This window comes from Megalops cyprinoides, chromosome 18, assembly GCF_013368585.1.
Source record: "Megalops cyprinoides isolate fMegCyp1 chromosome 18, fMegCyp1.pri, whole genome shotgun sequence".
NCBI classification, from domain to species: Eukaryota; Metazoa; Chordata; class Actinopteri; order Elopiformes; family Megalopidae; genus Megalops; species Megalops cyprinoides.
The window spans coordinates 21,906,331-21,921,967 of NC_050600.1; the positions used below are offsets into that span (position 1 = coordinate 21,906,331).

A 15,637-nucleotide genomic window follows, 5' to 3' on the forward strand; every position below is an offset into this window, starting at 1 on the left:
ATTTTCCTCTTATTTCTTCATTTACTCTCTGAAGTTATTTCTTTATACTCTTAGTTGACTTACGCTGTTGTACCAACAGTAATTAAAACGATATGTACCATTATCCAAATGCCTTGAGGGTGAAACAGAAAGCCTAACCAACTAGTTTAATCATTTAATTTGGTTCGCCATTACTAGAAGTATGTCACTATGGTTGAAAGTGCACCATGTTATGTATCACGACAACAGGTGTTCCAGCATTATTGGTTGTTGCTTTTGGTGCAGTGCTCATGCTGCACTTTAAAAACTGCATTGGTAAGAGGCTCAAAGCAACTGGCTCTTGTGAAAAGTTTATCCAGCACAGTGCGGCGTGCTGCTAGCTGAAGGTATAGCTTTAAGCCTTTTGAACCCCTGAAGAAGTGCAGGTCCGTGTGGGTATGCTTTTGAGATCAGAGGTTGAAAGCAGTGGCTTTTGAAATGCTGAAAAGCAATGCAGCCCAGCTCCTCTCAGAAGCGATGGGTCCGGTGATAGCTGTCCTTCTTACATCCCCCCCCCCCCGTGCCGCGCTGCCAGTCTCCTTTTGCCGTTCTTTGATACAGCTGAAGTGCATCTGATGACGTGTGTTCAGCGTCTCACTGAGTGCAGGTCGTAGATCAAAGAGCTCGGAGTGGCCATCCGCCGATGAAACGGCGAGGTTAGGACCATCCAAATCATGCTGCACTGCAGCATTGTTAAATGCGGCATGGCGGCATTTGATAACGCCACCGTTGGTCCGTTTTCGCAAGGACACTCTTTTTCGGGTAGATTTAGGAGGTAGTTTTGCAGCGGGGCCTCTCGCCCCTGTGCTTGTGCCTGCCCAGCACTTCCAGACCCTTCTCCAGTGCTCAGTCATTCGTTCAGGCCTATTGCTCCTTCACAGCTGAACTGCAAGGACACGCCGAGGAAATGCTTCTCGCAGACAGTGCAGGGCTGATGCACTCCAAATACAGAAATTCAACCGTAGGCTTCAGCTGCATTGGAGCAGTAACTGTAAGTTATGGTTCTGGAAGTGAATTAGCCAAGACTATTTGAAAGCCACTGGCGCTGATATGATAGAACACTTTTGCTTGTCTGTTGAGGACAGGGCAGTGAGGCCGGGCTGGTTTCAAAAATATATTGTAGCATTCCATTATAGTCAGTGGTGTCTTTTATTGTGACCTTAGGTGTGACGTTTTTGGTGTTATTGCTTCAGTTTCTAGCCAGTCAGGGTATGAATCCATCATTAGCCTTGCAGACCACCCCACAGACCCAGGCTCAGTTGCATGTCTTAGGCAGTTATGGTAATGTATGTGAAAACAATGTGACAGTTGACTGAATTTTCATAGGTGAATTTTAGTTCTACAGACATGTTTAAGGTCATTCTGAAGATGAGAGAGGACCTCTGGTTTGGCTTACCACACATGGACAGTACTGTACATGCTCCTATGATGGGCAAAGCACGTAAGCGTTACTAAGCACAAGCTGTAACCAGACAGTAACTAATGCATAACAGCTTGCATTGTAGAAGAGCTTACACATTGCGCAATTACATGTGTTGTTTGTAATCCCAGCCGTAATATTTCACCGAGTTCACCTTGACTTCAAACTAACCCTAACCCCAATTTTTAACCTTAATCCCAATCTCAACAATAACTGTTTATATAAATTTGCAGGTGTGTGCATGTGTATGCAAGTTCTTTTGCATGTATGCATGTAACTGCATGCAGTTATGTAAATTGATGAAATTCATATAATATGAATATTCATGTAATATTATGTGGAAGACTTTTATCCTTGGATGGGATATTGCCTTTATTTGTTTGGTGTGCAATACACTTGAAAGGTAGGTGGACTGTTATATCAGAGCCATGCTCTTGAGCTCTCTCTGATTTCCAGTGCTAGCTGCCTCCCAGTCTCACTCTATATTTGAATCTTTTCTCATGAGGAATGCGCACGTCACACTCAATTCCAAAGGTTATCGGCAGCCTTTAAGACGAAAACCCCCAAGAAACACGGGGCAAGATAATTTTTTTCCCCCTCTTTGAACAAAGGTCCAATCAATTAACAGATTACCACTGCTTCATTTCCCTCACCCAATTAAGTGCAAATGGGACTTTCTAACCAGAAGAGAGCAGCCACCGTTCATTCCAGGTAATGGAATCATAAAGTACAGCCACAGATTTTCTATATATAGCCCAGATAGGCATCTTACGGCGTCTCACATGGAAAGTTCTGGCTTTGTTAAAGCTGCAAGTGGTCTGATTTGCTAGCTTGTCAAGAACATTCTTCAAAGTGTGTGGCCTAAAACAGAACATCCATAGTCAGCATAAGAGTGTAGACAGCGACAGCATAAGCCTCCCATTACCAACTGGAACTTCTTAGACAAAGGTCAGAAGGGACACTAGAGCTGAATATCTGGTCGTAATATTTAACGTGTGATAGAATGGAAAGAAAGTAAAACTGGAGTACTGGGAGCTTGTTTCTGTGATGGAAGTTCAAAGCAGAGATTCTTAGAACCGACCTTGAGATTCTTATGGATTGTCTCTTTTGATTTATGTTGGTTCAATAACCTAATAAGGGCATTCACTGGACATTATCACTGATTGACACAGTAAGGGAAACAACGTGGTGCTAATAGCTATGCACTTAAGGGTAGCCATCAAATTTCTATAAGTCACTGATTGTATAACACGTCGAATGCTTTTTTTGTCATTTCCAAAACACTTAATAGAATGTGGTCATCTGACCACAGAAATAATACAATTGTGTTCATAAATAGAGGATGCTTGGTAATTAATTCAACTTGGATTTATGTTCTCTGTGTATTTGCAATATTACACAGGAGGCAAGCTAGTTAGGATACAGATGTAACTGAAGTGCATTACAGAGAAGAGCCATATTGTTCATACAACACCAGGTGTCTTCCCGTCTGTCACATGTACAATTAATAGACTAACTACAGTTTCCCAATTTCCACGCGTCGAATGCAAGACAAGACCATCTGCCCATAGTAATTTTGTCTAATTCACAACGATAAGGAAGAATGACTGACAGTAATTGCTTTGTCTTTTAGTGCAGCCCACTAAACAATGATTCCGTAGCTTGTAAACATCTTGCAAACGTTGGAACCGGACGACAGCCTTGTGTGGTCACTGTAGTACGCCCTTAAAGGGTCAGCAGTGGTGCTGGAGGTGATAGGATACACGCAGAGGGAAAACCAACAGGTGGTGAAGGATAGGATACTTGCTAAATTGCCGCGTGGAAGCCGGGGAGACTCGACCTGCATCCCGGAAAGCGTCTGTCACGGAGTTCCGCGAGAATCCCTGTTTTCCACTTGGATGAACACGGTCTATGTCATTTCCAAGGAGAGCTCCCCCCACCCACCCACCCCAAACCCGCTGCTCTACGAGAAGGACTTATGCCGGATGACCTTCAGTGTACTGTAGTGCCAGTGCCAGGCACTCTGGAAATGCACGGTCCAGCGGAGGCTCCGGCTCAAAGGACCTGCTAAAAGCTTTCGGCCTCCTCTTACACTCTGTTCATTTCCTGTCACGGGAGGACGAGGGGAGACAGTACGCCATACGCCGATGCGCGATATTGACTCTCGTTAAAGCTTCCGCCACCGAGACTGTTCCTGCAGTGTTTGTTTGATCATCCTCCTGATGATAACCCTTTCAACGTTTTTGTGTTTTCCGTTGTCTAAGAGTTTGAGAGCGCTCTCGGCTCCTCATCCATCTGGGGAACGGGAAACCGGGAGATGAGAGGAACGGTGAAAGTGATTTTGGGTTACTGGCCAAGCGTCCTCAAACCCCGGTGCCATCTGTGATTCCCATCATTGGCTGCACGGATGAAAACGTGATCAGTCGGGCGATGCCGTTTGAATTATTTATTTGGGCACGCTCAGCTTTGTGGAGCATGCGAGACCCCTTTTCTGTGTGTGTGTGTGTTTATCTGTGTGTGTATGTGTGTGGTGGTGGGGGGTTGGGGAATGGGCCGCCACATGCAGGCTCAACACGTGACAGCGAGATGATCTCACCCCAAACCTGCATAGAAAAAATTGTGGGAAAAGTTTTTAAGGACTTTTCCCCAAACTGGTTTCTGTATCCTATTTGTTGAAATAATTAATAAGTGTCACATTTATTCTGGGTTGCGCTGAAATGTATGTATGTATAAAGTTTGCGGCTGTGTGTATTGGTACATATTGTTCTTCACTAGTCTGGCATCCTTTGTTCCTGGAATGATTTCATTTAGCCAGAGGTCTATCAGAATTCTGTTTATGGGGTGAGGGGCAAAGTTTCTAACAACACTGACACTTCCTTATGGAGAGAAGTGATAAGCCTAGGGTAGCCATAGGCTAACGTAGGGTGTACTGCAATGTATAAAATGTAGGTCTGTTTACTTTCCACTAAATAAACCCATACAGAAAATAATATATTGAGAATATGTTTTAGAGATGACATTTAGCTCAGTTAATGTATTTGCAAATTATTACTGCTTTGGTATGTTGCTGTATATTTGTGCTTTGTATTAATATATGTATTTGCAATATATTCTTGGTCTGGACAACGTATTTGTCAGTATATTGTAATATATTTCATTTCTGTATGGGAAAAAGAGGCCGTCTGGTCACATCTCTGGTGGTTTGACAAACCCCGTGGTTTGTATGTCTGACAAGGGAAGCACAGCCCACAGACCATTCTGGAGCTGTAAGTAACACGATGCCCTAGAGCTATGACATCCCTTCCTATCCATGTCCTTATTATATCAGTGAGACGCGCGCTTTTTGTCTGACTCTACGCAGACTGCTTCTCCTCCAAGGGAGAGGACCGACTCTTCCGCCGGCTGTTCCGCAGGTACAACCAGTTCATCCGGCCGGTGGAGAATGTGTCCGACCCCGTTACCGTGGAGTTCGAGGTCTCCATTTCTCAGCTGGTCAAAGTCGTAAGTTCTGCTTCTGCCACACTTGTACACAATAGCTGTAACATCAGGTATTATGTGCAGGAATGGATGTGTGTGCGTGTGTATAGTTAACCTTTTAAATTTGAAAATTCAGTAATATCTGTATGTTTTTTTTCCTTGACAGGCTTCTTTCTCTTATATTTCTTTATTTTAAAAGTCACTCAATTATATAGGTGCCATGTAATCATGTAAGAAAATTGTGTTTGAACTATTTTATTACAGTACACTGTCAGAGTTATTGCAGACTTTGAGAAATAAGGCTTTACAGGTTTTAATTAGTTTACAGTTTGCAAATGAAACATTGGATAACTGCACTTATTATCCAAGTAAATACTTCACTTAACAATCACAGCAAGGCAGTTTCAAAACCAGCAACACCGCAGCCCTTTAGCACAGAAAGACCCCTGCTCAGCCCCTCAGCAAGAATGCTGGGAATGGGAAAGTGGGAAAACCAATTTCCAAACCAAATGACATTTGAGTCTGGATCAAGTGTTTTTCCATGTACAGGTCAAAGTGCAGAGCAGTGGTAATCATATATGTGATATGTCCCTCCTGCAGGATGAAGTGAATCAGATCATGGAGACGAATCTCTGGCTGAGACATGTAAGTGGTGTCTGTGCGCCTGTCCCTTGGGGAACTACAGGAGTGGGGGTGGAACGTCTGAGCTTATTTAGTGGTGGCAGAGAAGCCCTTGCTGGGGCAACAGGTCAAGAAGCAGTGTTGTACTTGGGGCGTCTGTGCGGAGAACCACTAACGCCTGAGAACTCTAAATGGGTGCAAATAGGAAAAAGGTTTTTGACTCTTCAGCAAGGCAGACATTCACTCATCCTTGCACTCATGAGTAAAGAGTAAACAGTGATTTAGCTTTTTTTCAAGTAATTAGCAGTAGGTGCAACATATGCATATTGCAATGGATGTACAATGGGAATAATGTCGTATTTACCCAAAGGTAGCTGTGTGTTTCAGTTTGCATTCATTAGAACTAATTAATGCACCTCATAAGGGGAGCTTAAGCAGAAATGTCAGACGTAATCATGTACCGCTGATGGTGTAGAGATATTCACAGACAGCTGGGTAGAGCACCCAGTAGGAGCAGATGTCTCAGAACTTTTTCAGTATCTTACGAATTTGTCAAAGTCATGCATTACAGGGAACTGCTTTGCCCTTGCCTCTGGTCTGTATACAGCTTCAGATCTGGAGAAGCGCATTGAGAGGGTTTCCCTAATTTCAGTTCAGCTTCATTTCACACGTTCTCTGATAGGCACACACCAGCACACACACATACACACACACACACACACACACACACACATACACACACACACACACACACACAGACACACACACATACACACACACACACACACACACACGCACGCACATGCACGTGCACACACACACATATACACACACACACACACACACACACACACACACATATATGTATGTGCATGTGTGTATGAGCACACACACACACACACACGCACACACACAAACACACAAAGATGTATGGATCAGTATCCTCCTTGGGGCACACGCAGCACAGTGGTAGAAGGAGCTAATAATACACTGCTGGAATTCATCATTTTGTTTCCACCTTCAGTCACTCCAGGCAGAAGTTTCCCGTAAGTGCTGCTCTAGGATCAGATTTGCTGTTTATCTTATAATGGTTAAGGTTAAAATTTGTCATCAGGGAATCTGGTCCTAGATCAGCACTTACGAGCAACTCAAGCCCTTCACTCACGGTCCTGTGTTCTTTTGTTTCCCTAAACCTGATACGACCATTGGACAAAGAGAATGCTCGCACGTTTCTGTTGGCTGGAATATTTATGACAGGATTAAGTGCATTTAAGGAAGATGATCCCCCTGCTCCATTTGCTGGTGTGTGTGGTGTGTGTGTGTGTGTGTGTGTGTGTGTGTGTGTGCGTATGTGTCTGTGTGTGTGTATGCGTGACTGCCTGCTAGCGTGCTTGCATACCTGCATGAGTGTGTGCTTGTGTGTATGAGTGATGGAGCACCCTTCTAGCACTCTCTGTCCCAAATGTGACCTGCTTTGATGAGATTAATGGGAAGCCCCTCTTATTAAGCGCTAGCAATACAGCTAATGACAGGTCTGGCTTTCATACCCCTATGTGAAATGAGTCTGGGATTACTGCTTTCCAGGGTGGGAAAATTACCCTGGGCAATCAACAGCAGACCGCTTTGATAATGCCGCTTTATTGCCTCTTCGCCTTGCTGTAATTATTTGCATAGCTGAATTTAATCCAGGATCAATAGGAGGTGGTTAAGTCTGTTGTAGACCCCTGCATTAGCCAGCATGCCCAAAGAGGCCACTTTGCTTTACCTCTAACCTCTAAATGGAGTTATATACTCTCAGCATGTAAGGTCTCTAATTACAGAGAGTAGATAGAATGCAGTGCTTTGCATATTTAACAACACATGATCTTGGCTATACCAGGTCATTCAACTTGATTTCCCATGTGAAAGCAATTTCTTAATGTATTGCAAAATATATCACCATTTCATGTCTGTCATTTTATGAATGTATTTTAGAATGACTTTAACAGGTATTTTCTGAATATGTTCTGCTAATATTAATATATTGTTTCTAAAATAGCAGTACATTTGGACTATTTTAAAAGTTTTCTTGCATTGAAAGTGCTCAAACATTAATACATGCTAAAACAGAATTTAAAGTAACAGTCTACTGAAAAATACAAGACTACGCGTATTTTTTAAATACTAATCTTACGATGCGTTGCTTGAAAAACACATATTTGCCAATTCGGTGGAACAGCCTGTAATCCCATCACAGCGCCCGGTGCAGTGGAGTTCCCATCTGTAAGAGTAAGCGGGGAGGGGGGCACTCTCAGCTCCGCTCACAGAGCCCGAGGTGACAGCGGTGACAGAGACAGAGTGACTAAGCCCCGTCACTTACACAACAGCGCGAGAGCTGCCGAGAAAAGGGGCTCGCTCGCGCCGCGGCTTTTCACGCCCAGGAGCACGACAGGGTGAGGTCGTCCCGTTATTAACGCCTGGGTTCGACAGCAGTAAACTCACAAAGAAGGGGCTGCATTAGTGTAGAAGTAGCAGTAGATGCAGAATTGCCCGGTTCTGTGCAGTCTTCAGATGCGACAGCATTTGCTTTTTTTTTTTTTTTGAGAACCCTCTCTGACACAGTTACTTTAATACTGTAGTTCCAGTTGTAAGTTTTGTGACGTTATAAGCCGAAATAAGCCTCTGCTGTTTGGTATAGAGGATCAGGGTCAGAAAGTTCATTTTTCAGGGGATTGGACATTAGTTGTGCCACTTTCCAGGAAATACTACCATGAATAATGTTCTCTCGGTTATTTAGAATACATCAAAAACACACGAGAAGGTCAACAGGGTCTGTCCCCGTTTTTTATTATTATTATTTAGCAGTCCTTTAGAAAAAGGGAATGTGTGAAAAAAAAGAGAAAAAAAAGTATGAAAAAAAAACTGATCAACAGACCCTTTTGAAATTAGTATACTTTCTATGATATGTTTAATATGTTCATATATCTTGTAATATGCTGCTTTAGGTTATATTCCACAATATGCAGTTACTGCTGCAGTTCATAATAACTAATCCTTTCTTATGCGAGTGTATTTTGACATATGTATAAGATAAGATAAGATTTGCCATTTGTTTCTGAAGTTATGCTTTCATAAAGGGAATGGTCAAAGTGAGAGGTAATCGATTCCATAGGACGAGTTAATCACAGTTTATTCTCATGACCTGAATATGCCAGCCTCTTTCAGCCTCCTCACTGTTTCTGCTGTGTCACAGATTTGGAATGACTACAAGCTGAGGTGGTCTCCAATGGAGTACGATGGAATCGAATTCATACGCGTCCCTTCCAATAAGATATGGAGACCTGACATTGTGTTATATAACAAGTAAGTCTGTTATGTTTTTTTTTTTTTGTCATGTGTTTTAGTGAGGGTCCAGTTACAGCCAGCTTTGTCCACTGAAACTCACGGGTCTCTTCTCCTCTGATTCAGCTCAAGGTCTTAATGTGTCTGGGTGTGAGACATATATGAAATCTGTCCTGAGCTCATCCTGTATTGTGGTCTTTAACACAAAATTTAAACAGCATATTGTCTCACAGTTTTAAGAGGCACAGAAAAAAGAAAAAAAAAAACTTCCTGCTGCGATTCTTACGCATACACAACTCAGTGCACCGTTCTGCAGTTTGGACTGTTGATGTGCTGTAATGTGCTGTTTGTTATAAAACGCTGTCAGAAGCCAGAGAAGTACAATTAAGTAATCTGAGGATTATCTGTCTGTTTCTGCCAGTGCTGTGGGGGATTTCTTGGTGGAAGACAAAACCAAGGCCCTGCTGAAGTACGATGGCACAGTGACCTGGGTCCCGCCGGCCATCTTCAAGAGCTCCTGCCCGATGGACATCACCTACTTCCCCTTTGACTACCAGAACTGCTCCATGAAGTTCGGCTCCTGGACCTACGACAAGGCCAAGATCGACCTGGTGCTGATCGGGTCCAAGGTCAACCTCAAGGACTTCTGGGAGAGCGGGGAGTGGGAGATCATCGACGCGCCGGGCTACAAGCACGACATCAAGTACAACTGCTGTGAGGAGATCTACCCGGACATCACCTACTCTTTCTACATCCGCCGCCTCCCGCTTTTCTACACCATCAACCTCATCATCCCCTGCCTGCTCATCTCCTTCCTGACCGTGCTGGTCTTCTACCTGCCCTCGGACTGCGGCGAGAAGGTCACCCTCTGCATATCAGTCCTGCTGTCTCTCACCGTGTTCCTGCTGGTCATCACCGAGACCATCCCATCCACCTCGCTGGTCATCCCGCTGATCGGCGAGTACCTGCTCTTCACTATGATCTTCGTCACGCTCTCCATCGTCATCACCGTCTTCGTGCTCAACGTGCACTACCGCACGCCCACCACCCACACCATGCCCGCCTGGGTGCGCTCCGTCTTCCTGGGCGTGCTGCCCCGGGTCATGCTGATGCGCCGGCCCATCGACCAGCAGGAGGCGCTAAAGAGCAGCGGGGGCAGCAGCGGCTGTGGTAGCTTGAGTTGCGCGGACGGGATCTGCAAGGGGGGTTGTGGAGGAGGAGGAGGAGGAGGAGGGAGTGGAGGCAAGAAGCGGAAGAGCAGCGCCCGCCAGCAGGACTCTGTGAACTGCCTGGAGTACGGGGAGAACAAGGTGGCGGCCGGCGACCCCAAGAAGTGCCCGTGCCAGCAGGGCAAGGAGGCCCCCGAGGCCCCGGAGCCGGGGAAGCTGGCCCGGCAGCTGAGCCCGCAGCCCATCAACGCGGTGGTGGCCTTCTCCGTGGTGTCGCCCGAGATCAAGCAGGCCATCGAGAGCGTCAAGTACATCGCCGAGAACATGCGGAGCCGCAACAAGGCCAAAGAGGTACCGCCACTGCCGCATTACACTTCAGGGAAATCCTTTATCTAAGAGGCTGAGGAACACTTCTGAATAATGTTTGGAAAAGTTTTAATGGAAAAGTATAAATGGATGAAATAGCAAAAAATCCAATTCAATCTAAAAATATAAACGGATGAAATAGCAATAAATCTATTTAACCACATTAAATGTACTCAATAGTAAACTCAGGGATGGTAAACTCCATATATGTTGAAGATCATTCAACAAATAAAGCGGTCTAAATTAGAGTAATCACTAGAAGTGAAGGTAAAAACTTTAAAAGCTTTTTTTCTAATTGCAAATTGAAAGCCTTTTCTAAAATACATGTTATTCAGAGAAAGGAGAAATATTCAATATTGAAAAAGAAAACAGTATGTTGTATGATAATGCTTAAAGTGTAAATCTAATAAAAGTACATAGCTAACGATTCTGTCGAAGAAAGTTTAAGGAGAAAAAAGCATGAACAATCTTAGGTATGTCACAGAGGCCTTACTGTTGTCAAACAAACCTAAAGGTTCAATTGATGCATCAGTTACATACAAACAGATGAAACAAACTTCTGTGTCTAAACCTCTATAAGTAAACTTAATAGCATTAACTGGGATGATGTAGTTAGCCTGGTAGGTGATTTCAGTGGTTTGATCTGAGCCATTCCTCTTTCAGTAACCAGGTTTACATGCGTGGAAAGGCAGTATGGGAATTCCTTTTGAGACATACAGAGCAGTGTCACATCTCCAACCCTGACAACCTGGTGAAAAATTTTATCTTGTCTTTCTCCCTTTGGTTTGACTCATGGGATGTGCAGATAAAAGGAGAAGCTGAAAGTCACAATTAAAGACTCTTGTTTGAAGTGACTCAAGACTCCTTTATTTCTTCCACTGTGTTCTAAGAGAGGCAGGTGGCACGGTTGTTGTTCCCAACGATCCGTGCAGAAATGGCTATAACCCAAAGCAACAATGGTGTTGCTTCATAATTGCAAGCACAAATGTTCCACTTCATTTGCTGATGGAAATAAACACCTGCTTGTATTGAAAACAGAAAGGAAGGACTCATATTGCTGGCAAAAGGTATGGCAAATTACGGCCACAATTTTTTAAGCGTGAAAAAGCAACCAGGTTTTAATCAGTTGCTCCCGTTATAGTGCCGGGATTCCAAATGCATAAAGGCCAGAAACCTTTTTGCATTTTTTTCTGCTCATTAACAAAAGGTCACCAATGTGTGCAGAGAATCAGTCAAACAGGCAGACAGAGAGCAGAGTGGTTTGTGTCACAGGGAAAGCTAGGGATTATCCTGCTAAATTTATTGAGAGTCTGAAATGGAGGATAGCAGAGGAAGGCACTTTCCAATTACCAAATTCATTGTTTCACGGAATCTGATTCTTGAACTCTGACCGGTGACTGTGGTAAGGAAAGGTGACTTAATTTTAAAATGTCTATCTCCAGTGGCTTAATGTACATTTCTTCTCCGTTCTGTCTTGAATGTGTCCAAAATGGAAGTTTCACTCCAGTTTTTTCTCCTCTCAGTTGTCATAGAGTAAATCTTGTCATCTTGGTATTATTAATACCTTCTAAAAGTGTTTAGAGTAACAAACAATAAAACATTAATCTGCAAAACAGATGTATATTTAATTTTTTCTCTTATGAGCTCAATATGAACAATACTTTTCAGATGGCTGTGCTACAAATGTTAAGTCATTAGTGTGTATTTCAAGGGGAAGTTATTATTTTGTCATTTTTCAGTTGTAAGATTTCCTTTTGCTTCTCTTACCCAGCATGCACAGCAAGGTTGTACAATTTAGAGGGTGAAGAGATGGAAAATTGCTTTCTTAAGACATTTATATCAGTGGAGTTGTTTTAGGAAACCACAAAAGAATTTCAAAAGAACGTTTTATTCTCATTTGTTCACTAACAGCTCCTCTTCGTGGCTTCCTGCTTTAGTTATGGGGAGGAACAGAATTTCTAAATTGTCGTTGAATTATCCATGAAGGACATATGACTGTCAATGTTGCAAACAATGTTGTTTTGCGCACCGAAGAAACCATATCAAGCGGAAAACGCAACGGCCTCACCTGTGCTTCTCTCCCTCCCTCTCCTTTCTTGTCCCCCTTTCCCTCCCCTTAACCTCCTAATTCTTCCTCTCGTTGTCTTCTCATATTTTTATTCCTGGGTCTTCCATCGTGACCTTGTGCCTCTCGCTGTCCGTGCCCGGCGCCCCCAGGTGGAGGATGACTGGAAGTACGTGGCCATGGTCATCGACAGGATCTTCCTCTGGGTGTTCGTGCTGGTCTGTGTCCTGGGAACTCTGGGTCTCTTCCTCCAGCCCCTCATTGGCTTCTTCACATAGTGGCTCCGCCCACATAGAAGGTGCCTTTCCTGGGTTGAGTTGCCCTCTCCCAAGGCAAGGGAAAGCGCTGTCACCTTTGAGTCAAATGGACAATTATTTGTTATTACATGAGAAAATATTTTCTATATTGATTCCCTGACTTAATTAAATTAGTATTATTAATATTATCATTCCTAGTATTGGTTAAAAAACATTTGGAAGGTCAAACATAAATCTCTTAATGGTGATCAACAGTTTGTCTCCAGTTCTGTAGATATTCAGAAAAGAATTGTCATTAATTCAATGAGGAGACATATGTACTATATCGTGTGTACCATATAGGTTTGTTAAATAGTTAATAAAATTTCAAAAGATGCAAAACATTGATGTGTGACACTGAAACAGACAGCATGTGAATCGATAGATCACTTAGCTATGATTTTGAATTTTGTTTCTTTACAGTAAATTGTTGTAAATGTTTTTGGACAAAAAGTATGAATTAAAGATAAGTGTTTTTTTGAATTTAGATGTTTTGACTTCCTGTACAAATATTTGTCACAATATGCCAATATAGATTTTTGCGCTGTTTTCTATTCAGTTGTATATCACTTAAATATGACTTTACTGCAAAATAATGCTGTTGTTATTTTTCCTTCTGTTTTAATCAAAAGGCCAACCAAAATGACACATCTTGATTTACAGGATCACTGTTTTTCTAGTAAAATGTTTTTCTGAGCTACTGTTTCAATGTTTTTTTAAACCAAAAAGCTAAATAAAATGTGTCAGAAATATAACTGCTTCCAATATCATATTAAATGATTTCACCATAGTGTATTTAAATTTTTTGAAGGGAATAAATGCAGAGAATCATAAAAATATGAAAAAAAAACTTTGAAAGCCAATATTATGTAAGATATACAATTTTTATGTTTAAAAATTTTGTAAACGTTGTAATTACAGAAATGTGGGACTAACTCTGCTTTCTGAACCATTTCTAGAAAGTCCCTATCGCTAGGAGGTTCCGACGCTATCCATGCTGGCGTGTTAGCTATAGATGTTATGTCTTTGTCCACATCTCCTCATGAATATTTATGAGATAACAAATTGGGAAAAAAAGAAAAACATTTTTGCTTAAACATTAGAGATAATATTCTCATTTATAAGCACATGGGGATGAATATTTGCACAGAAAATGGAGTATCTGATTTCATTATTAGTCTTTATGTGAAACGTGCCAGACTATTGTTTTTTTTTTTTTATTTAAGATGATGAGAATAATCAGAATAAAGATTTTGGAAGACAGGCTATGAGCTGATGAGTTTTTGGTTAATGATGTGCTTTGAAAATCAAATGCAGGTATGTTCATTTTCATCATATTTGCATAGCACATTGTGTCTTGGTAAATGCTGCTCATCAATTCTTTAATAAACATGCATAATGCAAAGAGCTTGTATTTTTGAAAGAAATTTCCTGTGTTCCAGTCCTGTAATGTTTTAGCTTGTACCCTTCACTCTGAAAACCAAGGTCATATGCTAATGCTCCAGCTCTTACCTGATTCCAGCTTCTTTTTCCTTTGGTTAATTCATCACCCCTTGGTAAATCTACCCCAGAATGTCTTTGCTGTTTTGGATCGATTTCCTTAAGCAAACAACTGCATGCATCGGTGAAATAACAGAACTGTGAGACCTGTGTTGCTCTCTGAATGGGATCTGACAGCATATCATTTAGCCACAGTTGAAGCCTGTGAAAGGAGCAATCTTTGCCTTCGTTTCACAGGAAAGTTTCTGAGGGCGTCTGAGGTAACATCAGCAAATGTGCTACACGGGGCTTTCGCCACGTCAGCCCCAATTTTGGGAAGACACCTGCTGCAGAGTGTGTGAGTGTGTGTCTGAATGTAAAGAAGCCAGATCGTGATTAAAGACAGGGATTCCGGCTGCACACAGGTCCACTGCAGGTGGATGATGGGAATAATAATGAGTCGAGTCATGTCGTCGGCAGTCCTAGCACCAGGCTCAGTTTCAATACAGGTTGATTTACATCCTGTATTACTGAGCAGATGCGATGAAAGTGGTCAGTAAATTGGACCTCTATTCGAAGGAACACAGGTTCAAGTCCAAGGTTTATTACCACTACTGTACACATAAGCAAGGCACTAACCCTGAATGACTGCATTAAATATCCACCTGTATCCATTGATTGAAAGCACAGTGTGCAGTATGGTGTGTAGCACAGCAAGGGGAATGGAGGCTGTGCCTAACTGAACTATATGGGTAGACGTTTGGAAGAGGCGGAGACAGGACTGAGGCTTAGGGAAACTTTACCTGCATTTTATTAAATACACAACAAACATGACAGGAATGCTATTTGCCATTATAGTTATAAGTGCATCCATTAAGTAGCTTTGAATCTTATGAACAGCATTTGTCTATCTCTCAGTTCTTGAGGCAATCGGAAAGCTTTTGCCACAGGAACACTTTTGTTCCCCTGTAATGAGCAGCCGCCTTCAGGCTCGATGATGGGCCTCTCCAAGGTTCTGTATTGTACAGGAGGTGCTGTTCATGATCCTGCAGCACTGTGGAGGGGACGCTGTCCGTGGTTCTGTGGTGTAGCGTAGACAACACTGTCCTTGGTGCTGCAACACCAGACGCTGGAGCACAGGATGTTCACTAAGACTGTACAAAATACAATTTAATGTATTAACAGATTGCTCCATTCGGAGCAAAGGGGAAGAATCAAATTATGGGTGACTGTAGAAAGAGACTTCATTTATGAAACTTGTTAAATTTAAAGCTTGAGGGTTTCTTGTACCTTGAAAAAAACCTGTGTTTTGGCACATATGTCTTTTAAAATTAATTTCTTGTTGGCAAAATGTATCTTCTTATGATAAATGATACATAATTTATTTAACATTATCATCTACGGC

The 15,637-nt window shown here is 42.4% G+C and overlaps 1 protein-coding gene across 1 annotated transcript; it reads left to right on the plus strand.

Annotated features, from left to right (window-relative positions):
* Positions 1-5,515: 5,515 nt before the first annotated feature.
* Positions 5,516-12,799, plus strand: LOC118793068 (neuronal acetylcholine receptor subunit alpha-3-like). Its single transcript, XM_036551019.1, has 4 exons — positions 5,516-5,560; positions 8,769-8,878; positions 9,279-10,377; positions 12,610-12,799. The coding sequence occupies exons 1-4, from the start codon at positions 5,534-5,536 to the stop codon at positions 12,733-12,735; spliced, it is 1,362 nt and encodes a 453-aa protein (XP_036406912.1). The 5' UTR covers positions 5,516-5,533; the 3' UTR covers positions 12,736-12,799.
* Positions 12,800-15,637: the final 2,838 nt, after the last annotated feature.

Bases quoted from the DNA above. Each gene is read 5' to 3' on its own strand.
- LOC118793068 (XM_036551019.1), top strand. From the start codon at position 5,534: ATGGAGACGAATCTCTGGCTGAGACAT. The intron at 8,879-9,278 runs GTAAGTCTGTTA...TGTTTCTGCCAG, and splicing joins GACATTGTGTTATATAACAA to TGCTGTGGGGGATTTCTTGG. The intron at 10,378-12,609 runs GTACCGCCACTG...CGGCGCCCCCAG, and splicing joins GCCGCAACAAGGCCAAAGAG to GTGGAGGATGACTGGAAGTA.